The sequence below is a fragment of the Myotis nattereri genome (assembly GCF_964212035.1).
Source record: "Myotis nattereri genome assembly, chromosome: Y".
Lineage (NCBI taxonomy): Eukaryota > Metazoa > Chordata > Mammalia > Chiroptera > Vespertilionidae > Myotis > Myotis nattereri.
In genome coordinates this window covers 41218498-41244434 of record NC_138094.1, presented here as the reverse complement: position 1 = coordinate 41244434, position 25937 = coordinate 41218498, and the positions used below count along the sequence as shown (strand labels likewise).

The 25937-nt window shown below is 37.6% G+C and overlaps 1 protein-coding gene across 1 annotated transcript in view; it reads left to right on the top strand.

Annotated features, from left to right (window-relative positions):
• Positions 1–25937, top strand: part of LOC308512203 (ubiquitin carboxyl-terminal hydrolase 9X-like) — a 254107-nt gene that overhangs the window by 58725 nt on the left and 169445 nt on the right. Inside the window, exons 5-11 of the mRNA XM_081082000.1 lie at positions 1407–1519; positions 4282–4500; positions 16695–16810; positions 17005–17256; positions 17627–17765; positions 22078–22230; positions 23243–23347. Of these exons, the coding sequence (XP_080938126.1) occupies positions 1407–1519; positions 4282–4500; positions 16695–16810; positions 17005–17256; positions 17627–17765; positions 22078–22230; positions 23243–23347 (1097 nt within the window). The remainder of the gene's footprint in view (positions 1–1406; positions 1520–4281; positions 4501–16694; positions 16811–17004; positions 17257–17626; positions 17766–22077; positions 22231–23242; positions 23348–25937) is intronic.

Genomic DNA, 25937 nt, shown 5'->3' with positions numbered 1-25937 from the left:
ACCATGGTTACGATAAAACAAAATTTTAAGTGTTTTTAAGGAAAGTCCTAGGTTTACATGATATATCTACCAATGAATTTATAATTAAAACCCAAACTTACTGTATTATATTGTGTACATTTCATATTTCTGAGTTTCAGTGAAGAGTTAAAAATTTTCTTTTTATATAAAGGTACATGAAACTATTGATTTTCTTAAATCAGAAGAAGTTTAAAAACTAAAAATTTTTAGAGAACAAGAAGTGAAATGACTAATTAGGAATAAATGATAACTTTCATCTTTTAAATTTGGTGGTAAACGGACGATTTACAGTGATATGAAATTTTATTTATTTTTTAAAATATATTTTTATTGATTTCAGGAGAGGGAGAGAGAGATAGAAACATCGATGAGAGAGAATCATTGCTTGGCTGCCTCCTTCATACCCTCTATTGGGGATTTAGGCCGCAACTTGGGCATGTGCTCTTGACTAGAATTGAACCTGGAACCCTTCAGACTGACGTCTAATGCTCTACGCACTGCGCCAAACCTGCTAGGGCAGTAAAATGAAATTTTAGCACAGTCACTTTTGTAAAGCTTTGAACTGTATTTTTTCTTAGTAAAATGGTTCATTATTCTATCTCCCCAATTGTCTTTGTTGAAAGTCCAGTATTATATTTGAAAGCATTTTCAGTTACTGTAATATTATTGATTTGATGTGGTTTAATACAACTCAGTATTTCTAAAATTCATTAAATATAACATTTCACTTTTCCAGACTCCACATGTTTTTAATGTAAGTTTCTTTTAATTTCTTATAATGCCATGTGTTGTTTCAAAAATTTTAGTACTATGTGAGTTGGAAACTATCTAGCTTCTAAAAATTTGTATCTTTGTTCTTTCTTTCTTTTTTTTTTTTTAATCCTTTCCTGAGGATATCTTTCCATTGATTTTTGGAGAGAAAAAGACAGAAATATTGGTGTGAGAGAAACACATCGATTGGTTTCTCTGTATGCGCCCCAATCAGGGCCCAAGCTGGGCAGGAGCCTGCAACCTAGATATGTGCCCTTCACCGGAATTAAGCCCAGTCCTTGGGTCAACATTCTATCCAGTGAGCCAAACCAGCTAGGGCAATTTGTATCTTGATTTTAAAAAGTGTTTTTATTGGTTTCAGAGAGGGAGAGAGAGATAGAAACATTAATGATGAGAGAGAACCATCAATTGGCCACCTCCTGCATGCCCCACACTGGGGACCGAGTTCACAACCCAGGAATGTTCCCTGACTAGGAATCGAAATGAGACCTTGTTTACAGGTCAATGCTCAACCACACAGCCCTGCCAGCCAGGCTAATAATTTATATCTTTAATGATATAATTGGCAAGAGAAATATTTACATTGTTTATTTGAACTTTTCACCTTTTCTTAGGTCTTGATGTGAAGAGTGAAGAATGTCAACGTTTTCTCTGTGATGGGCTGACTGTATCTTTCACAAAAATTCTTATGGATGAGGCAGTGAGTGGTTGGAAGTATGAAATTCATGTGAGTTTTGTCATTCTTTTGAAGAATCAGATTGACATGGTGATCCCTATGAGTTTGTCTCTGGAAAACATCACAGTGAATAATAATTAAGTTTGTTGATATATTTGACACAATTGAAGTACTTTTTAAAAAATAATAGTCATTTAGAATTAATTTGAAATTTTTAGTTATGAAACATTGGTTTAATTTGTCACCTGGAATCCCAAGTGACTGTATATAAGATATTGTATTTAATCAAATGTATTATGTTACATACTATAAGAGTTCACTATTTTATGTACCATTAAGAAAGAAAAATATCCAAGATAGGGAATGTAATTAGGGACTTCTGATCTAGCTGGGACACCAAATGATATAGTTTCAGCTAAATACACTCATCCTGCAGAAATGATAAGCAAGGAATCTTGTATGGTTTAAGCTGGGCAACTGGTAGAGAAAAGAAAGTTTTCTGTGGAAATTTGAACTAGACATTAGTATTTTTATTAGTTTTGTGTATTTTCATTAGTTTCATTCGTGTGTTTGATATTAATTCAAACAACAGCTTTAAAACAAGTCAAACAGAATTTAAAGTGTTCTCTTATTGATAGAATCCTCAAGTGCCTACAGCACGAAACATAAGTACTCACAAGAATACCTTCAGTCTATGACAAAAGTAATGCAGACTACTATAGACTAAGATACCTTCATTTTCTAGAAATTTTGAAGGTGAAAAAGTACGTGTCTTATTAAAATTATTGAACTAATGTACTTCAAACTTCTCCTTATTAAAGAAAAATGGAATTAATCAGAAATTATGCAGTAAACATATACTTTTTGTGGAGTTTGTTGTAGAAAACATAACTTGAACATTTCTCAAAAATGACTGTGGCACCTAAGTTCTAATATTTTCCGATGGATGTGTAACTTTTTAGTTGTAGATATAGATACTTTGGAAATGACCTGTGACTTTTTAATTGAGGCTTAGATTACATCTCCACATCTTAGATAATTGACATGACTCTAAATGTGTACATTTTGAAATTATTGCCTTTAAAGTACAAATTCCAAAGAAAGAAAATGATCATTTACATATATCCTATGGACATAGAGATGAAATAGCTAGCCTATATAGTACTTAGTTCATTTGTAACCCTACTAAAATAGTTTTTGAAGTTTGGTGCAGTTCAGTGAAATACTAATTTATTTTTACTGATATATATTTATTTGATCACTATATTTGTGAAATTAAGCAGAATTTAGGTGACCAATATAGAACTACTAGGAGCCCAGTGCACAAATTTGTGCAGCTTGAAAGGAATGGTGGGCCATGAGGCTAAGTTGGGCACAGGGGCAGGTCTCAGCCCATCATCCGCGCTCCCGCCAAGCCCCTCCTGCTACGGTCCCCTGTCTGCCTGTAGCCCTGCTCCCACCACCACCGTTCCCACATGCTGATGGCACCAGCTCCGCTCGCACTTGCTGACGGCGCAGAGCGATTGGGGCCGGCACCAGCAGCAGTGAGGTGCAAACGGCAGCTGCTACCCTGATCGCCCCTCAGGAGCAGGGGAAGGTGGAGAAGCCCTTAGGGTGATCTTGGCTGGCAGCCACCAATTGAACCCGCTGATAGAGCTAAACAATCGAGACTGGCGCTGGGCACTGGAAGCAGGTGTGAGCGGCGGCTCTGGCGCCGGCAGCAGATATGAGCACTGGGCAGGACCGCAGCATGTGGGAGCAAAGACTTTTCAGTAAACAACAGTGACCAGCACCCCTCCTTGGTCTGGCTCCCCCGCTCATCTGCTTCACCATTCTGCCATAGCCGATGCCCACCATGTTCCATGCATGCCCCCTGGTGGTTAGTGCATGTCATAGCGACTGGTGGTTCAGTTGTTCCACTGTTTGGTCTATTTGCATATTAAAGTTTTATATATTATACTAGAGGCCTGGTACATGGGGCTGGTTTCTTCAGCCCAGCCTGTGCCCTCTCTGATCCAGGACCCCCTCGGGGGATGTCTGAGTGCCGGTTTAGTCAGACAGCCGTCTCATAATCCTGGACCACTTGCCCACCTGCCTGCCTGCCTAGTCGCCCCTAACTGCTCCCCCGCTGCCAGCCTGATCTCCCCTAACTGCCGCCCCTCCCACCCCCCCGCTGGCCTGGTCACCCCTAACTGCTCCCCATTGCTGGCCAGGTCGCCCCAACTGCCAGCCTTCCCCACCCCACCCCCACCGGCTTGGTCACCCCTCACGGCTGCCCTGCCAGCCTGGTTGCCCCACACAGCCTGCTGTTCAGTGATTTGGTCATCCCTTACTAACCCCCCTGCTGGCCTCGTCGCCCTTCAGTAACTCCCCTGCTGGTCTGGTTGTAGGCAGCCATCTTGTGAGGGTGTGAGGGTTAATTTGCATATTATCTCTTTATTAGATAGGACTAGAGGCCTGGTGCACAAAATTTTGTGCCTGGCCTGCCCCCCCTCGCAGTCTGGGAACCCTCAGGGGCTGTCCTCTACAGGAAGTGACTGGGCCTCTCAGGGCAATGTGCTCCCCATCGCCCCACCGCTGCCCTCGGCCCTCAGAGCCATTGCCTGCCCTCAGCCCTCGCAGCCATTGCAGCTTTGTCTGGAAGGCTGTCCAGAAGAACATTCGACTGTTTGGTCTAATTAGCATATTACCCTTTTATTATTATTGATAGATGAAGAGAAATTAACATTAGAATGTTTTTTTATTAAAAATTGTAATGTTTTCTTTTTCTGAATTAACTTTCCTTCTCTTTTTGTCTACTTCCCATATAACAGAGGTATATTATTAATAATACTCATCGCCTAGTAGATCTTTGTGTGGCCACGTTGTCCCAAGACTGGTTTCCACTTCTAGAACTTCTCGCCATGGCCTTAAATCCTTATTGTAAATTCCATATCTACAACGGTACACGCCCATGTGAATCAATTTCCACAAGTGCACAGTTGTCTGAAGATGAATTATTTGCTTGTTCTTCGGATCCTAGATTACCAAAAGTGTGTTGGTTTGTTATTATCAAAATTAAATAGTAAAATTATTTCGTATTTGTGTCAACATTTAAATGACATGAACCTCCCTTTTAACATAAGTTTGTTTTATATGATTTTCTGTTGAAGGACACATTTACTACAGATTGTTTATTAACATTCCCCACATGACCAGCCGCATTATAATTCATGCCTGAGCAAAGCTTATTATGTTACTTGGTTAATGAATATACCCATTGGAACTTAACCCAATATTTTCTGTAGCAGCAATGATTCAGTGTTTGCTGCTTCAGTGTTAGAGAATATAACTAAGGAGCATCAACTGTACATGTTGATACTTTTATATATATTTAGAAGCAGAAAACATACATTTATATACAGACCATGTAAACCAAAATGTTTAACTTTTACAGTTTTGCTCTTATGTCATACTGTTAGGCTTTTTAAAAAAGATATATTTTTTATTAATTTTTAGAGAGAGAGAAAGGAGAGCAATAGAGTAATAGAAACATCGATGACAGAGGAACATCATTAATTGGCTGCCTCCTACATGTCATTTACTGAGGATCAAGCCCGCAATCCAGGCATGTGCCCTCACTGGGAATCTAACCGTGGCCTCCTGTTTTAAGGCTTCATGTTTAATCACTGAGTCATACCTGCTGAGCCTATTAAACAACTTTTATGATGTTTTTTGTTTGATAGGATAAAATCTACAAATTATAGTATAACTAATTCAAGGAAGGTAAAAGAAAATAGGAAGAAAACACATCAAAAGAACTAAGAAAAATAGCCAGAAACCGTATACTAGCTAGTCCAGGCTATGTAGAAGGGTCCGTATTCTCTGTGTTTATTTTAAAACTAGAGGCTTGGTGCACAAATTCGTGCATGGGTGGGGAGTTGATCAGGAGCGGGGCTGGCCTGGGGGAGGGGCCGCGGGCGGTTGGCTGGCCCTACCGCCCCCAGTTGAACTCTGGTTGAATTTCCTGTTGAGGGGACAATTTGCATATTAGCTTTTTATATTATACTAGAGGCCTGATGCACAAAAATTTGTGCACTTGAGGGGGGAGTCCCTCAGCCCGGCCTGCGCCCATTCGCAGTCCAGGACCCCTTTGGGGATGTCCACTTGTCAACTTAGATCCACTCCCCAGAGGGTCAGGCCTAAGCTTGCAGTCAGACATTCTCTGGCAGCCAGGGAGCCCTCAGGGGATGTCTGACTAAAGGCTTTGGCCCCCAAGGGATCAGGTCTAAACCGTTAGTTGGACATTCTTAGTGCTGCCATGGAGGTGGGAGAGGCTCCTGCCACCACCACTGTGCTGGCCAGCCATGAGCCAGCTTCTGGCTGAGTGGCACTCCCTATATGAAAGTGCACTGATCATCCATGGGCAGCTCCTGCATTGATCATCTGCCCCCTGGTGGCCAGTGCGCATCATAGCAACCAGCCATTCTGCTGTTCAGTCAATGTGCATATTAGCCTTTTATTATTATTATATAGGAAATCCCTATTTCCCCCCTTTTGCCCCCTCTACCCAGCTCTTACCCCCACTTCTCTCTGGCCATCACCATACTGTTGTCTCTGTCCATGGGTTGTGCATATATTTTCTTTGGCTAATCCCTTCTTTAAATTCACTTCTTTAAATTTTTATTTTCAGATAAGTGCTTATAACTGCATGATTATATATTTTCTATTATATCATTTAGAATTAAGATTTTTTTAATTGAACCCTTGTAAATTTTAGCACAATTTAATAAATTATTCTAGTAGCAATTAGATTTTTCATGTAATGCAGATACATTTCAATTAATATTTTATTTTTAATTTTTTAATATTTTAATTTGAAATAATCTCATACATGTAAAAAAAACCTAGAATATTATATGTACCCTTCACCCAATTTCTTAGGTGTTAATAATTTAAACACAGCCATTATAAACTAACAGAATTTGGAATATATTTTTCTTATAATCTCTTTAATGTTACTTAATCGATTTACTTTGTTTTTGTTAATCTTCACCCAAGGATATTTTTCCATTGAATTTTAGAGAGAGTGAAGGCAAAGGGAGAGACACATTGATTGGTTGCCTCCTGCACATTCTCTGATAGGGACTGGGGATCAAGCAGCAACTGAGGTACATGCCCTTGACTGGAATCGAACCTGGGACCCTTCAGTCCACGGGCTAATGCTCTATCCACTGAACAAAATAGGCTACAGCTTAATTCATTTACTTTTAATCTGTATGTGTCTTTATATTTAAAGTGAGTTTTGTTTTTGATTCACCCTCATAATGTCTTTTAATTGGTGCATTTATGCCACTGACTTTCAGAGTGCTTACTGATAGAGTTACTACCATATCAGGCGGCTTCTGGGGCTTCTGGGGCTGGCCTGCTGCCCGGGATCGGATCTGATCACGGGCGGCAGGCAGGCAGCTTATGGGGTCGCACACAGGGGCCTGGATGGTGGCTCACTCTGTCCCACCCTGCCTGCAGTGTGCAAAGTAGCCGCCATCTTTGTTTGGTGGTTAATTTGCATATTGTGCTGATTAGCCTATGGGAGGCGTAGTGAAGGTATGGTCAATTACCATGTTTGTTTATTATTAGATAGGATAGGATCTCAATGGTTTACCATCTTTAATGGCTTTTTACAAATGTTTCAGAGCCTATTTTAATTTTAATTCATTTGATTTAATATTTAAACACCTGGAAAAAACTGACCACCAATAGAAACAGAAAGCAGATCATAGTTTTAGTGCACACTCATGGGCACACATAAACAGAAATAAAAATATAGAACAACATCGAATTTCTATAATATAATGTGAAAAATCTTAGTTCAGAGATAATTCTGTTTTTTACCTACTTGGATGCCTTTCATTGCTTTGTCTTGCTAATTTACATGATAAGATTTAAGGAGTAAATTGAATAGACTAGATGCTCAGCGTGTGAAATCGCATGAGACCCAGACCTGTCCTGCACGAGCCTCGGACCCCGCCAGCCCTGAGCGAGGCCTGCCTCACTGGGCAAGCCACATGTCCTGGCCCATGAGGAGTGCTCTATGCCCCTCCTGGTGGTCATGACGCCATTTTGATACAGATTTGGGAAAAGCAGGCTTTCTTGTCCTATTCTTGATTTTGGAAAAGTTTTTCACCATAGAGTTGGTGTTTGCTCTGTGGGTTTTTCATATGGCCTATATTATTTTGACATAGTTTTTTTTCTTAGTTTGTAGAGTGTTTTTATCATAACAGGGTATTGAATTTTATGTAAACCACTTCCTACATCAGTTGAGATGATCATGTGTTTTGTTGTTATTTATGTATACCACGTTTAATTTCCTCATAAATTAGTTTGCTAATATTTTGTTGAAGTTTTGCATCAATTTCATTAGGGATATTAGGCTTTAGGTTTATTTTCTTATAAAGCATTTGACTTTAGTACCAGAGTAGTGCTGGCCTCAGTATGAGATGAAATATGTGTCCTCCTCTTGAGTTTTTATTTTTAAGTATGAGGAGAATAATATTAATTCTTTAAATGTGGTCTTTGATAATTTTTTTTGTTCAGAGTTCTTTAATTACTGGTTCAGTCACTTCATTAATTATAGTTCTGTTCACAATTTGTATTCCTGATTTGGTTGTGGTATAGGTTAGGTGTTCTAAAATGTGTACATTATATTTAGGCTATATATGTATATGATGATATTTTGGCATACAATTATTCATAGTATGTGTTAATCTTTTTTACTTTTGTGAAGTCTATAGACTTCTCTTTCATTTCTAATTTTAGTTATCTAAGTATTTTATCTTTCTTTCTTCACCAAATTCATCTTTTTCAATAAATAATTCTTAGTTTTGTTGATTTATTTTTATCTCCCACCCTATTGTTTTTTTCTGTTCTGAGTTTTGTTTAAGCCTTTCTTTTTTCCCCTCTTTTGTTGTTAATCCTCACCTGAGGATATTTTTCCCATTGCTTTTTCAGATACAGTAGGAGGGCAGGAGGATGATGGAAGAGGGGGCGTGGGGGGGGGGAAGAGAAAGGAGAGAGGAGAGAGAGAGAGAGAGAGAGAGAGAGAGAGAGAGAGAGAGAGAGAGAGAGAACATTGACTGCTTGCCTCCCTCAGTCAGTGCAGAGACCAAATCCAAAACTGAGGTACCTATCCTTGACAGGGAATCAAAGCTGAGACTCTGTGGTGTGTAGGCAGACAGTCTAACCATTGAACAACATTAACTATGGTCCTTTTGCTCTTTTTTAATTTAGTTTGGCATTTTGTTTTGGTTCTTAAAGAGTAAAGTTAGATTGTTGACAAGATTTATTCCTTTAATGTCTTTAAAATGATAAATTTTCCTTTTGGCATTGATTCTTTCTTTGATCAGTTGGTGAAGAATTTACTGTTGCCCTGGACAGTTTGATCAGATGGTGGGCTTGTCATTCTGTGGAATGAAGGATTGCCTGTTGGATTCCTAATCAGGGCACATGCTCAGATTGCAGGTTCAGTCCACATTTGGGTTGCCTGTGGGAGGCAGCTAATCATGTGTTTTTATTTCATTTTTCTTGTTTCTTTGTTTTTAATCCTCACCAGAGGATATGTTTCCGCTGATTTTTAGAGAGAGAGAAAGACAGAGAAATATTGATGTGAGAGAAACACATCAGTTGGTTGCCTCCTGTACTAGGCCAGACCAGGGCCCAGGCTGGGGAGGAGCCTGCAACCAAGTTACATGCCCTTGACCGGAACTGAACCCTGGACCCTTTGGGTCTGCAGTATCAACTAAGACAAACTGGCTAGAGCTGGGTTTTTGTTTTTGTTCTCTCTCCCTCTCTCTCTCTCTCTCTCTCTCTTCCTCTCTCTCCCTCTCTCTCTCTCTCTCTTTCTCTCTCTCTTTCTCTCTCTCTCTCTCTCTCTCTCTCTCTCTCTCTCTCTCTCTTTCTCTCTCTCTCTCTCTCTCTCTCTTCCTTCCTCCCTCTCTCCCTCTGTCCCTCCCTCCCTCCCTCCCCCTTATTCTCTGGAATCTATAAAGACATATATTTTAAAAACAAATATTGTTTATTTCTATAGATTTGTTGATTTTTCCAGTTTCCTGCTTTCAGTTAATTCCATTGTCATCCAAAAAGTTTCTTTCTATTATTTCACTCTTCTTTTAATAGACTTGTTCTGGCAGAATGTTTCATTGTCCTTAAGAAAAACGTGTACTTTGCGATACAGTGTTCTGAGATGTCTGAAAGGTTGAATTGTTCCATAGTACTATTGTATTGGACCATTTCTTCCTTACTGATCTCTGTTTGATTGTTCTAGCCATTATTAAAATGCATTATTAGGTCTCAGATTAGTATTATAGAACTATTTCTCCAATATAGTAGTTGCTTCATATGTTTGGACTCTCTGAAGTTTGGTGCAGAGATATTTAAATAATTATATCTTCTTGGTACATTTATCCTTTATTCATTTGTAAATTTATCCTTTTGACTTAAAATGTATTAGTATAGCATTTCTATTCTCTTTTTGTTACTATTTGCATAGAATATATTTTCTGTCCTTTCATTTTTAAGCTATCTTCTTAAATCTGAAGGGACTCTTTTAAAGCCAGCATTTTATTGGATCATGGTTTCTTCTCCATTTTGCTAATCTGTGTACTTTGTTTAAAGGGCTTAATCCATTTATACGTAGAGTTATTACTCATAAGAGGATTTACTATTACTTTTTTTTGTATGTCCTATAATGTCTTCTTTTCCCCTCTCCCTGCTTTTTATTTTTTTATTGTTTAAAGTATTAATATGTCTCCTTTTCCCCCCATTAACCCTCCTCTGCCACTCCCACCCCCGAAGGCAAGCCCCCACCTCCCCAGTGTCTGTGTCTATTGGTTATGTTAATATGCATGCACACAAGTCCTTTGGTTGATCTCTAATTCCCCCTCCCCTGCCATCTGTCTCTGGATCTGTTTTTGTACATCAGTTTATGTTTATCATTATTTCCCAGATCATGTGAGATCATGTGGTATTTACCTCTCTCTGACTGGCTTATTTCGCTTAGCACAGTACTTCTCAACTTTCCTAATGCTGTGACCCTTTAATACAGTTCCTCATGTTGTGGGTGACCCCCAACCATAAAATTATTTTCGTTGCTACTTCATAACTGTAGTTTTGCTACTGTTATGAACCGTGATGTAAATATCTGACATGCAGGATGTATTTTCATTGTTACAAATTGAACATAATTAAAGCATAGTGATTAATCACAAAAACAATATGTAATTATATATGTGTTTTCCGATGGTCCTAGGCAACCCCTATGAAAGGGTCGTTTGACCCCCAAAGGGGTCGCAACCCACAGGTTGAGAACCGCTGGCTTAGCATAATACTCTCCAGTTCCATCCATGCTGTAGCAAATGGTAAAAGTTCCCTTTTTTTCATAGTGGTGTAGTATTCCATTGTGTAGATATACCACAGTTTTTTAATCCACTCATCTGCTGATGGGCACTTAGGCTATTTACAAATCTTAGTTATGGTAAATTGTGCTGCTATGTTCATAGGGGTGCGTATATCCTCTCTGAATGGTGTTTCTGATTTCTTGGGATACATTCCTAGAATTGGGATTACTGGGTCAAATGGGAGTTCCATTTTTAACTTTTTGAGGAAACTCCATATGTTTTCCACAGTGGCTGCACTAGCCTGCATTCCCACTAGCTGTGCACGAGGGTTCCTTTTTCTCCTCATCCTCGCTTGCACTTGTCCGTTTGTTGATTTGTTGATGATAGCCATTCTGACAGGTGTGAGATGGTATCGCATTGTTGTTTTGATTTGCATCTCTCAGATGATTAGTGACTTTGAGCATGTTTTCATATGTCTCTTGGCCTTCTGCATGTTCTCTTTTGAAAAGTGTCTATTTATGTCCTTTACCCATTTTTTTTATTGCATCTGTAATGTCTTTATTGTGCATTTCTCCCTTGCTGACTTTTATTTGCTCAATTGATTTCTTTATACTGATATGTTTTCATTCCCTCATTTTCTCTTGTTCTCTAAGGTTACTATAGGAATTCAATATAGCATCGTAAAGTTACAACATTCTGTTTTAAACTGATATCAGTATGAATTCAGTTGCATACAGAAAACACTTCTTTGTAGCTTAACCACCCCATATTTTATGATGTTGATGTTATAAATATACATATTTGTAGCCATTAACAGATTTCTAATTTTTATTCTACCTTTGTTTATCTTTTAAATCTCATAAAATATAAAATTACACTAATACTAATTTTTATATTTGCCCATATATTTACCTTTAGATCTTTTTAGATATTTGTATACCATTGAATTACTCTTAAGTGTCTTTAAGTTTGAAAGACTTTATTTAGCATTTTTTATACAGTGGTTTCTAGTATGCTAGGCTTGCTCAGCTTTTTCTGGGAATGTCTTACTTCTTCATTTTTGAAGAGCTGTTTTGTGGGATGTATAATGTTCATTTAACATCCCCCCCCCCCCCCCCGGCACTTTAACTGTATCATCCTTATGAATTGCAGGGTTGCTAGAGATAAATCAGTTGATAACATTACTGAGGATCTCTTGTATGTGGAAAGTCATTTCTCTCTTGCTGATTTTAAGAGCTTTTTTTTCTTTTTACTCCCTCTGTTTTTGGCTTTAAACAGATTACATGATTATTCCTACTTTCTGAGAGTTCAAGTTATGCCACTTAGCTTTTTAAAAAAGCCTATGTTACTACTTATTTTTACTAATCAAAAGAAATCTTAACAGGGCTTTTGTTTTTATGAAAGTAAATGTTATTGTACTAATGTAGGACTTTCATAAAAGTAAGGTGGCATAATGCAGACTTGGAAACTGGAAGATACTCTTCTCTTCACTTTACACTATTTCCATGTAGGAGAGGTTTCATGGTAATCCTCTTTGGATAGGCAGGGGATCCTGTAATGTATCTTAATGTGGGTCCCTTTGGGTGCTTCCTCAGTTTTGGGAAGGTGAGGAAATTATTTCTGTATAAGCTATTTGCCTTTTTTTGATTTATTTTCTTTTGAAATTACTATAATGTATGTATTTTAATACTTGGTGGTCTCTCTTATTTGCCTTAAATACCGTTCACTTTTCTTCAGCTTTTTATTGCTTCCTTTTTTTACTCCTCAGACTTGAAATTCCAAATGGCTTGTCTTCAAGTTCAGTTTCCTCTGCCTGTTTGAGTCTGGCAAATTTTTAGTTCAGTTATATTTTCATCTCCAGAATATCCCTTTTGTCTTTCATTTATATGTCATTTTGCTCATATTTCCTAGTCCATGTTTATTTTTTTTTTTGTATTTTTGTTGGCTCTTAAACATATTCAGCGCTTTTGTCAAGTAAGTTTGATGTCTGTTTCTGCAGGAATGGTTTCTGAAAATTTACATTGTTCCTTTTATGGGCCACGGTTCCCTTTTTCTTTTTACATCTTTTGTTGAAAATTGGGCATTTGAAAAAGTGCCTACTTCCAGGTTTTGCAGACAGGCTACTTGCTAAGGAAGACCTTCATTAATAAATTCAGTATGAAGCCTTAAGATAGACCTTCAAGGTCTTTTCTAGGCATGTGTTTTCCTTGACTTCTCTGTGTAAAAAGGCAAATAGCTTTTTTTTCTTGTTCCTCTTTTACATGATTGCTTTTAAATGTTTTAATTCTTCCTTAATTAATAATTAGTAATTTGTCCCAGGAGTCTTGTGTATCTATTGTCCCTTTGTGGTTTTCATTAAATATGCCTGCTCTTTCCTGGGGCTTTCTTTATCCTGGGTTCCAAACCACTTTTGGTGGTTTTATTTCCATGGTAGGTCACGTCACACAGACCAATTTTCTCAGGCCTCTAATGGACAGGCTATACTGTTAAAAATTCAGTCCTTACTCTCTTCAGTTTACATAAGAGAACAAGTGATCAGAACACTGCTACTTTTAAACTGTGCTAGCAAGATAAAGAATAGAAATGAGTGAGTAAAAATACAGGGAAATCACTTAAACCCTTTGAATGTAACTTTCTTATAATTGAGAATTTCCTTGGTTGTTGTAAATTTGGGACTAGTTCCTAGAGCAGAGTGGGCAACCGTTTTATGAGTGCATGCCAAAACCAGCAAAATCTCTGACTCAAAATTATTCTGCATGCATGCCAACCCTAAGTTTTTGAGAACATGTTACACCTACTTGAGACCTTGAAAAAATAATAAAATGCATTCGAGCAACAAAAACACAGTATATGATGAAAAATAAATTTTTTTAATGTATACATGTACACTGATAGTTCGACAGAAAACTTTATGACTCCGTTTGATATTATCAGTGGGACTTTTGGTGCTGCATCACTGATGACAGAGATTTTACCTCAGGTTTATATTTCGTGACCTTCAGAGATATGCACGAGCTACTACTTTTATCCGTCAGGCTACTCCTATTATGAGACTTAACAAAATTCATCACCGAGAACAAAGATTCACAAGCGTATGTGGATGAAAACATGGAGAGTAACACTTGCAAAGTTTTTTAAACAGAAAAAATTTTCTGGAATGGCATTCCAAGTCCTCAATAGTTTGTTTTCGACACTTCTCTCTGGTACTCCTGTCTGTAATTGCCTTTTCTCAGTGTTTTCCAAGTCAACTGTAAGGTCAATAAATTTCTGCTTCCAAATTGAGCTACTCTGAAATTCAGTCAACTGCATTTCAAAGTCAGCCATATCTATCCATGAAAACATTTGTAAGTTTAGTTCCTCCAGTTTCATGCTGTCTGGAAACCTCATGAATTTTGCTGTCTCTTCCAGTTCTCTGAATTTCGCAAATCTTGATAAGAACTGCTCAATAGTTGACTCGAAGATGTTTAAAAACAGCTTTTGAAGGCTTTGGAAGTCTGTTCTGTCATCTTTTGGGAGGTCTTTGATGTGCCTCTTGAGGTTTGGGAAATATCTAAATCTCTCACCATCCACATCCCTCTTAAAGACTTCCAGTTTCTTTTCAAAAGCCTTTATGTAACCAAACATAACATCAAGTGTCTTGCCAGTTCCTTGTAATTTAACATTTAAGTCATTCAAATGTTCACAAAAATTGTAAATGGAAGATTATAAGAGAGGGATGGCACGCGTGCCAAGGGTTGCCCACCCCTGTCCTAGAGCCTCATATAAAGTTATTGAACCAGCTTTTTAAGATTCATAATCTACATCTTGCTGATGTCACTCCTTATATAAACCTTTTGAAACTAAAAAGTTAGGAAAATGCTACAGTAAATTCATTCAGAATTAAAAGTGTCAATTTACTGCAGTTTTAAATTTTATTTAGATTTGTATGATATAAAACCTAGAATCCTATATAATAAAAGCATAGTGTGCAAATTGTCCCCTCGACCAGGAGTTGTCCGGGAGTTTGACCAGGGAGCGGGCCGGCCAGGTGAAGGGAGGGAAGTCCTGGCCTGCAGCAGCTAGGTACCCTACCAGTGCACTAATTTTGTGACCTGGGGCCTCTAGTTAGGACAGTGGTTCTCAACCTTCCTAATGCCACGACCCTTTAATACAGTTCCTCATATTGTGGTGACCCCCAACCATAAAATTATTTTTGTTGCTACTTCATAACTGTAATTTTGCTACTGTTATGAATCGTAATGTAAATATCTGATATGCAGGATGTATTCATTGTTACAAATTGAATATAATTAAAACATAGTGATGAATCACAAAAACAATATGTAATTATATATGTGTTTTCCAATGGTCTTAAGTAACCCCTGTGAAAGGGTCGTTCGACCCCCAAAGGGTTCGCGACCCACAGGTTGAGAACTGCTGAGTTAGGATATAATGGTGTATTATTTAACAGATTTTAATAGCATTTCTCATGTATCTTGAATAATTTTTTATTTAATTTAAAAATTATTTCTACTTACAATTAATTAATAGTAAAAAGCCTATCCCACTGCTGACACCAAGAAAAAAAATAGTAAAAAGCTTGCTCTTTCCTGTTTTTTGTTCATATTTTATTATTATCATGGCATTTGGGCCCGGGCCAGTGTGGCTCAGTTGGAGCATCCTCCTGTGCATCGAAGTCTCATGGGTTCAATTTCCAGGCACATGGGTTCAGTTTCAGGGCACATACCCAGGTTGTGGTTTTTGATCTGTAGTCAGGTCAAGTACCTGAGGCAACCGATAGATGTTTATCTCTCATGTCCGTATTTTACTCCCTTTTTCTCTAATTTGAATAAAAAACATAACCTTGAGTGAGGATAAAAAACAAAACAAAACAAAATTTAAAAAATGTGGCATTTTGGAAGGCAAGATTTAAAGATATTTCTTCCACACTTATGCTTGTACACTTGATTTTTATATTTATGTAACTTTTCCATTTTTCGTTTTTACATATGTAAATGGTTTTAGCTACATCACAACCCCTACCTAATTCCTGTTTATGAGATACTATTGGCCCAGTGCATGAAATTTGTGCAGGGGAGTGGGGGTTTTCCCTCAGCCTGGCCTGCACCCTCTCCAATCTGGGACCCCACAGGTGTCGGGCTAAACCACAGTTGGACATCTCTCTCTCAATCCGGGACCACTGGCTCCTAATTGCTCACCTGCCTGCCTGCCTGATCACCCATAACCACTCTGCCTACTGGCCTGATCGCCCCCATCCCCTTCTGGCCTCATCGCCCTTAACTGCCCCCTACCCCCTTGCCGGCCTCTTTGCCTCAAACTGCCCCCCCCCCCCCCCGGCCGGCCTGCTCTCTCGCAACTGCCCCCTCTGCCGGCCTGATTTGCCCCAACTGCCCACCCCCCTGCCAGCCTGCTCGCCCCCAACTGCTGCCCCCTGCCGGCCTGATCACCTCCAACTGCCCCCCCCCCCCCCGCCACCTACTCACCCCTAACCACCTCTCCCTCAGCCCCACCACCATGGCTTTGTCCAGAAGGAAGTCCAGAATTTCTCCCAGTCTAATTAGGATATTACCTTTTTATTAGTATAGATACTTAGTATATGTGGGATATGAACAAAAAAACAATCTTGCCCCTATAATCTCTGTAATTGTAACCTAGGGTGGTTTTGTTTCAAGGGATGCAGGGAAAGTTTTAAGTCTCAATGAATAAATATATGTATGATCATATAATAAAAATATTTTGAATTCTTTTTAAAGGTAACTTTATTATTGAATTTTCTAATTCTGACTTATTTTAGATAATAATTTTTTTATTTCTTTAAGGAAAGAATTAACTAATTATAAACTGTGTTGCAGGGTTGGCTAGTGGATCTCATCAATAAATTTGGATCATTAAATGGGTTCCAGATTTTGCATGATCGTTTTATTAATGGATCGGCATTAAATGTTCAAATAATTGCAGCCCTTATTAAGTAAGTTATATTTTAAAGTTAATATTCAGTGTAGGATAAAACTTACTGCCTTAAAATACACTGAATTTTTTCAAGTAGTGCTTTCTATTTTAAAGTGTAATAACTTGAATTTTGTTAAGTAGTGGAAATATCTTGTAGTTCAGTTTTGATAAAATTATTGGACATTACAGAAATTTACGTTTTCCTTATTTCAGACCATTTGGACAATGCTATGAGTTTCTCAGTCAACATACAGTGAAAAAATACTTTATTCCAGTTATAGAAGTAGTCACACAGTTTTTAGAAAATTTAACTGAAGAAGAATTGAAAAAAGAAGCAAAAAGTGAAACAAAAAATGATGCCCTTTCAATGATTATTAAATTTCTGAAGAATATAGCTTCAAGGATTCCGGAACAAGTTGAAACTGTAAAAAATTTAGAAATTTTTCAGTTAAAAATGATACTTAGGTAAGATATTTCCCTGTATAACAGGAAGGCTGGGGAGTCTTGGGGCGGGGGGGGGGGGGGGGGGTGCGTAAGAGATCAACCGAAGGACTTGTATGCATGCATATAAGCATAACCAATGGACACAAGACACGGAGGGGTAGGGGAGGCCAGGGGAAGGTCAATGGGGGAAAAAAGGAGACATATGTACTACTATTTGTAATACTTTAAACAATAAAATTAAATTTTTTAAAAAAGGATCAGAAGAATTGGATAAAGACTGAAAAATTTTAGAAATTTTTCACTTAAAAATACTTAGATAAGGTATTTCCCTCCATAAATAATTATTTGCTTTACTTTTTATAATGATACTTAATCCTAATTTCTCTTCTAGATTGTTGCAAATTTCTTCTTTTAATGGAAAGATGAATGCATTGAATGAAATTAACAAAGTTATATCTAGTATATCATGTTATACACATCGGCCTGGTAATCCTGAGGAGGAGGAGTGGCTGACACCTGAGCGAATGGCCGTAAGCCCCTTTGATTTTTCTTTTAAGAATAAGAATCTGCTTAATGCAAACATGATTGACACCAATTGTTTGTAGAAACAATAACAAAACTATTCATTGAAATTGGGAGATTGATTCATGGTCATTAAACCATTAAACTTTACAATAGTGATAAAAATTGATTTATTATTTAGAAATGATAGGTATCTGGTTAATATTTTTGTTTTGGGTTTTTTACTTCAAGTATTTTTATTTTAAATTTTAATTACAGTTGACGTACAATATTTATTAGTTGCAGGCTTACACCCAGTGATTACACGTTATATAACTTACTAAGTAATCATCCTGATATATCTTATACTCATCTGACCCCATACATAGGTATTACAATTAAACACTATATTCCCTATGTTATATGTTACATCTTCATAACTATTCTGTAACTACTAATTGTACTTCCTTGGTCCCTTTACCTTTTTCACCCATTCCCTCCCATCTGGCAGCCGTCAAAATGTTCTCTGAATTTATATAGTAGTGGCCTGTTTCTGTTCTGCTTGTTTCCTTATTTTGTATTTTTAGATTCAGTTGTAGATAGACATATATTTATTGTCATTTATTGTTCATATTTTTTATCTTTTATTTTCTTCTTAAAGAAGACCCTGAAACATTTTATACTGGGGGGAGGGACCCCTTGGGGGATGTCCCACTCCCCGTTTAAACATCCCTCGCACAATCCTGGACTGCTGGCTCCCACCCGCTCGCCTGCCTGCCTGCCTGCCTGATAGACCCAACCACTTCTGCCTGCCAGCCTGATCACTCCCTAACCACTCCCCTGCCAGCCTGATCTTGCCCCCAACTGTCCTCCCCTGCCGGCCTGATCTCTCCTCTTATAGCTTTTTCTTATTTGGGAAGCTCTTTATATGTCCTTCAATTTTAAATATCTTCATGTGGCTTCTCCTTTATATCCTTACTTATAGGACTTCTGTGCAGCTAGATTTCAGGTTATTCATTGGTTTAGTTGTAATTTTGATGTGGTTGTGGGAGGATTTCAATATAATATTTACCTACTTTCCCATCTTGACCAGAAGCATTAATTTACTATTGTTTAATATAGGTGTTTATGTTGTAATTACAGTTTGGTGGTATAGTTAAAATAAAGCAGATACAGATGATCTTCAGAATAGGTGGGTAGATTTAGAATTTAGTGAATAAATTGTCACCTCAGTTTAGTTTTAAAATGGGGATTACATTAAAAAATAACATTCATGGATTAATATTTTGTTTTAATGACTGCATTTTTAAAATTACTTCCCTATGTCTATTGAAATTGAAAGAAAACTATTTACCATAAATATTCACATATTTACAAACGTGTGACTTTTTGTTGGGGCAAAAGTAGGCTCACACCCGTTTTTGTAGAAAATAATACAATAAATAATAATATAATGTTTTGCATACTCAAAAACTATAATCCTACTTTGCCCAGTCCGTATTTTACTGTTGAAATGAATAGCATGCAGTATACCACATGAGTTACTCAATAATATTGTTTTGAGTGGGTAGTGTATGCCAGCACTTGGGCTATGTCTATGAAGAATAAGCTCTACATTAAAGAGGTCTGTAGCTTAATAGTGTAAAAGATCAAAATGTAATAAATGTAATAAGTGTTTTGAAGACACTGGATAGTAGTGAGAAATAGTATTAATGTAGACCAGTGATAGTGAACCTATGACGCACGTGTCAGAGGTGACACGCGAACTCATTTTTTGGTTGATTTTTTCTTTGTTAAATGGCATTTAAATATATAAAATGAATATCAAAAATATAAGTCTTGCCCTGACCGGTTTGGCTCACTGGATAGAGCGTCGGCCTGCGGACTGAGGGGTCCTGGGTTCGATTCTGGTCAAGGGCATGTACATTGGTTGCGGGTGTTATGCCCAGAGCTCGGGGTCCCCAATAATCCACCACCAGGGAGCCTCCTCCGATGCAAAAGCAACAAGTCTTTATTGATCAATTCTAGAATTGGCTCCCAGCCTCTATCCGGCACAGCGGTGAGGCAAGAGAGCGTGTCCCAGGAGAACAAAGGTTATATAGGGCTAGCTATTTGGGGTGGGCTTTAGGGGTGGCATGAGTTACAGAGATTGGTCAGGGTTTTACAGCATAAGGGTCAGGAAGTGACCATCACATTCTGAAGGTTGGAGCTGTCCTCCACTATAGCCTTATTTTTTAAAATATATTTTATTGATTTTTTACAGAGAGGAAGGGAGAGAGATAGAGAGTTAGAAACATCAGTGAGAGAGAAACATCGATCAGCTGCCTCCTGCACATCCTCTACTGGGGATGTGCCCACAACCAAGGTTCATGCCCTTGACCGGAATTGAACCTGGGACCCTTGAGTCCACAGGCCGACGCTCTATCCACTGAGCCAAACCGGTTTCAGCAAAACATACTTTAAAAAATATATATAAGTCTTTGTTTTACTATGGTTGCAAATATCAAAATATTTCTATATGTGACACGGCACCAGAGTTAAGTTAGGATTTTTCAAAATGCTGACACGCCAAGCTCGAAAGGTTCGCCATCACTGATGTCGACCCATGTCCTGACTCAGTGATGGGGTCAAGTTTTATGTATGCAATGTGCCTTTATGGAGTGTCCATCACAAAACTACTCAAAATGCCCTTGAATTTGATAGTTACAGAAAATGAGAGTATTTAGAAACTTTGAAGCACTTGTTTATTCCTGTGGTATTTTTATTGGTTTTTTTTTAACATATTGTTTCTAAAATTAGAAATAACACATAAATTGTTGTCCAGTTATCTTAAGAAGTGTACTAAGATATGTAAATATATGTATATTACATATGTATATTCATGTCATATAATAACTGATAATTTATTAAAGGTTAACTATGATCTAGGCACCATTTTAAGCATATCACAAATAAAATCTCATTCAATAATCAACACTAATAGTATTTTTTCACACTAATAATAATTTTAAGAATATGTCAAGCCTGTGAATGGAGGAAGAAAACCTCCCCCAAATTAATCTATAGGCTTATTGAAATAAAATACTAATCCAAAAAGTCTGAATGTTTTCAGAAATAAACAGACTGGAATTGAAAAATATTTTTTAAATATTTTGATTGTGTAATTGTAGAGACACATGCAGTTACTAGTATAAGAAAAAGTAGATTGAGGTTTGATCTCCCTATTTTGCCCTTTTTTTTCTTAATAAGCTTATTTTTAGTTTCTGTATTCTTTACTCAGTTTTTCCAGTGGCAGCTTCATGGAAAAAAAAAAATGGTAGGACAATATTACAACCATGATATTGACATTAACACAATCAAGATACAAAATATTTACATGACCACAGAGATCCCTTGTGTTGAACTTTATAACCATATCCACTTCTTTTCTGCCAACCACTTTCTCATCCCTGACAACCACTAATCTATTCTTTATCTCTATAATTGTACTTAGATATATTCATAGGAACATTTCTCTTGAAAATTTAAATTCCATGCAATTATTTATTGATTTTGTATTAAAACAAATAAGTTAATTACATTAATTGGGTTATAATTTGTAAACGAAACTACATTTTTTAGTATAATTTATGAACAGAAATAAATTTTTTTAACTTTTTGTTTGTTAATCAACACCCAAGGATATTTTTTTCATTGCTTTTTAGGAAGGGTGGGAGGGAGGGTTGGAGAAAGAGAAAGAGAGAAAGGAACTTCAATGTTAGAGAGACACATAGAATGATAGCTTCCTCCACAAGCTTGGTTGCAAACTTGCAACTCAAGGTATCGTACATGCCACTGATCAGGAATTGAGACCCTTTGGTGCACAGACCAGCGCTCTAACAACTGAGTGACACTGGTCAGGATGGGTTTTTGTTTAATGTTAGTTAGAAATCTGAACCATGTTGTTATTTTCATTTCTTTTTAGTTTTATTTAGGCGTAATTGAGATACATGTTTGTATAAGTTTAAGTTGCACAATATAATGACTTACTTTTATTGTGAAATAATCACAAATTTAGTTAACTTCATCATCTTCTGCAGATACAAAAAAAGAGACAAAGGGATTTTTCTTGTGATGAAAAACTTTTAGGATTATTGTCATTACTTTAAATCGTATAAAAATAGCTGGTTAACTTTAGCCATTATGTTATACATTATATCCCCAGTACTTATTTTTCTCAGAACTGGAAGTTTTTAATTTTTTACCACTTTTTATTAAATTGTCTCCCTATTTTGCCCTTTTTTTTCTTGATAAGCTCATTTTTAGTTTCTGCTTTGAAACAAACTATTGTATTACATTTAGGAATGGATACAACAGAACAATATCTTACCCATAGTCTTGCGAGATAATCTTCATCAACCTCAGTATGTAGAAAAGCTAGAGAAGATTCTTCGTTTTGTGATTAAAGAAAAAGCTCTGACATTACAGGATCTTGATAATATCTGGGCAGCACAGGTAAGGAATTTAAGATGATAGTTATTTCATTTTTATAAGAAAGAACAGTTTTCCCCATCTTGACACTGTTTGCTAAAGGTATGAGTTATAAATTATAATAATTCTATATGTTAAATATAGATGTTTTTTTCCTGTGTATTAATAAAAGGAAACAAACATTAGAATAGCATTATTATGTCACTTATAAGACTTACGATTGTTATAGGAGATTATAAGTTTTCATAAATTTATGTGACTTTCCTGGTTTCAGAAGGATTACTGTGTAATTTGTTTAATTAGCTTTATGACATGTTTTATTTTCAATGATTAGTTGGGAAGTATTAAGCTTCAAATAACAAAGCTTTTTATTTTTATGAGAAACCACCAAAATATTCATTATTGTTGTCATTGAGCACTTAGTTTGCAGGTTTGAAATGTTTACTATTTGGCCATATTTTTCTTAATTTTATTAGAAAGCCAGAGGCCCGGTGCAGAAATTTGTGCACGGGGAGGGGTTGGGAGAACCTTCAGCCCAGCTTGCACCCTCTCCAATCCAGAACCATTGGCTCCTATCTGCTCACCTGCCTGATCACTCCAAACCACTCTGCCTGTCTGCCTGATCGCCCCTAATCCCTCTCCTGTTTGCTTGATCATCCCTAACCGCTCTCCCCTGCCAGCCTAATCGCCGCTAACTGCTCTACCTGTCTGCCTGATTGCCCTAACCGCCTCTGCCTCAGTCCCACCACCGTGGCTTTGTCTAGAAGGACGTCTGGAAGACGTCCGGTCTGATTAGCATATTACCCTTTTGTTAGTATAGATATGTATTCTGTAATAAACTGTCATATAAATTCCTAAAGTGTGTTACCATTCATACCAAGAAATTGAGTATGGCAAAAGCTTTAAGCATTTCAAACACAAGGAGTTAAACCTCAGATGAAGCAATTGGGAATGCTTTGTTAATAATGGAGGTTGACATGTACACTATAATTTTTTGTTGTTTGCTTAAGTTTATGTAATATTTATTTTTCAACAGGCAGGGAAACATGAAGCTATTGTGAAGAATGTACATGATCTGCTAGCAAAATTGGCTTTGGATTTTTCTCCTGAACAACTTGATCATCTTTTTGATTGCTTTAAGGTAGTAGTAGTTCAAACAGTAAAGTAGTACCATTTCAAATAGAATTAAACATATATACTTTTTAGTAAATTAGCAATATACTTACTAACAGATTTCACCAAAGGATAAATTCTGTAATTTATTCCAATTCAAATTTAGTATTTTTATTACAGTAATAATTTCCATCACAAATACAGAATTATAGTTACTAGAGGCCCAGTGCATGAAATTTATGCAATCGGGGGGAGGGGTCCTTCAGGGAGCCCTTGGGGGATGTCAGGCTGACAGCTTAGTGCTGCCATGGAGGTGGGAGAGGCTCCTGCCACTGCTACTGCACTTGCCAGCCTGTGAGCCCAGCTTCTGGCTGACCGGCGCTCCCCCTGTGGAAGCATACTGCATTGAGCATCTGCCCCCTGGTGATCGATGTGCATCACAGTAACTGGTCGTTCTGCCATTTGGTCGATTTGCATAGCCTTTCATTATCTAGGATTCCCTCATTTTCTCTGGCATTTTGTTTTTCTATACGTTAAAATAAACAGTTCAATACAGGGAAATGTTATTTGTTATAATGGAAAGTTTGACATGGTAGCAAATGTGGACCCGGAAATAAAACAATAACAAAGTGGTTCCCTCAGGTAATGTACACAGGTGCATAGAAATTCCATTCAAAAGAAAAGTCACATCTTTAATATCAGAGTTCTGAGTGGCAACCCCTCATAGCTGAGATCTCTTCAGAGCTTCAGTTGCTGTCTATGGGCATCTGGTCAGCCCTTTCACGCCTCTGCCCTTCCAACCAGTGTCTTAGGCAGTCTCCATTCTCCATATTGATTATCAGAGTTCGCTCCAGCTAGTCTTCAGTTGATAATTCGGGATGTCTGTTTTGTAATTGAGTTGTAATTCCAGTTTGGTCCTGGGAACAAGTGTGTCTGTGTAGCACCCACCTAATCCCTCTCATGTATCCTTTATATAGTTTTTTCAAATGGTAACATCTTGCCCAAAATGTAGTGCAGTGTAATAACCAAAATATTGATACTCATACAATTTTGTTATGAGACACATTTCCATCATCACAGACATCCCTTAATTTGCCTTTGGTAGCTACACTCAGCTTTCTTTTACCTTGTTTTCTCCTTCACTTTGGTAATCACTAGTCTCTTCTCTGTTGCTATAATTTTGTCATTTTTAAATGGTTGAATTAATGGAATTTTATAGTCTGTAGCCTTTGGGCATGTTTTTTCCACTCAGCATAATTCTCTGCAGACTCCCAGTTCTTGTATAGTCTATAGTTTCCTTACTATTTAGTACATAATATGAAATTACTGTGATTTAGTTAACCACTCACCCATAAATGAACATACTAGATGTTTCTGTTTGGGGGCTTACAAATAGAGCTGACTGAACATAGATGCAGATTTTTATTTTTATTTTTTGATAAATATAATCTTTGTTTTTCTGTGATTATATTGCTGGATTGAATGATAGTATGCATACAGTTTGATTTAGTTTAGTTTTTCTCAAAGCAGTCTCATAAAGATAAAATTTAAAAACTATAAGGTTCACTTTTAAATGTACAGTACAGTGTATTTTAGTATATTTTCACAATTATGCAATAGTCAAAATTATCTAATTTCAGAATAACCCCCAGCAAAGCTTTATATCCATGATCCTCATTTTGTCCCTCTTCCACCCTCAGTCTCCACTAACCTGTTTCTATGGATACAGTAGGTCCTCGGGTTACGTCGGAGATCCTTTCCTAGATGTGACTTACGCAATTTTCACCATAAGTCAGAAACCACCTACATAAACACCTACGTCACTCACATGGAGCACACACACAGCAGTAAGAAAGTGAACCAGTAAAAAAAATTTAAAAGAAAGATAACAATTCCTGACCTTTACTTGTGGTAAATAAATAATAAAAAACATAAAGCACATATGTACAAACATCGAAATGGTGGAAATTTTTTTTTATAAATACTGTAAATGGGAGATGGTGATATAACCACAAAATGACGTACATTGAGTTCAACGTAACCTGAGGACTGCCTGTATTCCTACTTGCACATTTCATATAAGTATATGGCTTCTTTTGATTGGCTACTTTCACATAGGATATTGTTATATTGTGTATCAAACTTCATTCTTTTATTGCCCAACTAGAGGACTGGTGCACAAATTTGTGCACAGGAGGCGTCCTGCCAGCACGCCCCGACAGGGGCCCATCGGTCTGGGTGGTGGGGAGGAGGGGATGCAGGAGGTTGACTAACCAGCCCCGCTCACGATCAGAGTGACAGGGGCTGGTTGGGGGCCAGATCGGCTGGGGGTAGGGGCCACGGGCCGTTGGCCGGCTGGCCCTGTCCTGATTAGGGTTGGGGGGACCAACCAGGTTCCAGGCCAGCTGGGGGCAGGGGGTGTGGTGTCCCAGGAGGTTGGGGTTCGATCAGGGCCCCGATCAGGCTGGTTGGCCACCACACTGTGCGTCATAGCGACAGTTTCCATCATTCCCATCATTCTGGTCGCTTGGCATTTATATAGAGAGATTATACTCAGTATAGTCGGTAGTGTAGAATTATATTATGTGGATATATAACTTTGTGTATGGATTAGTTAA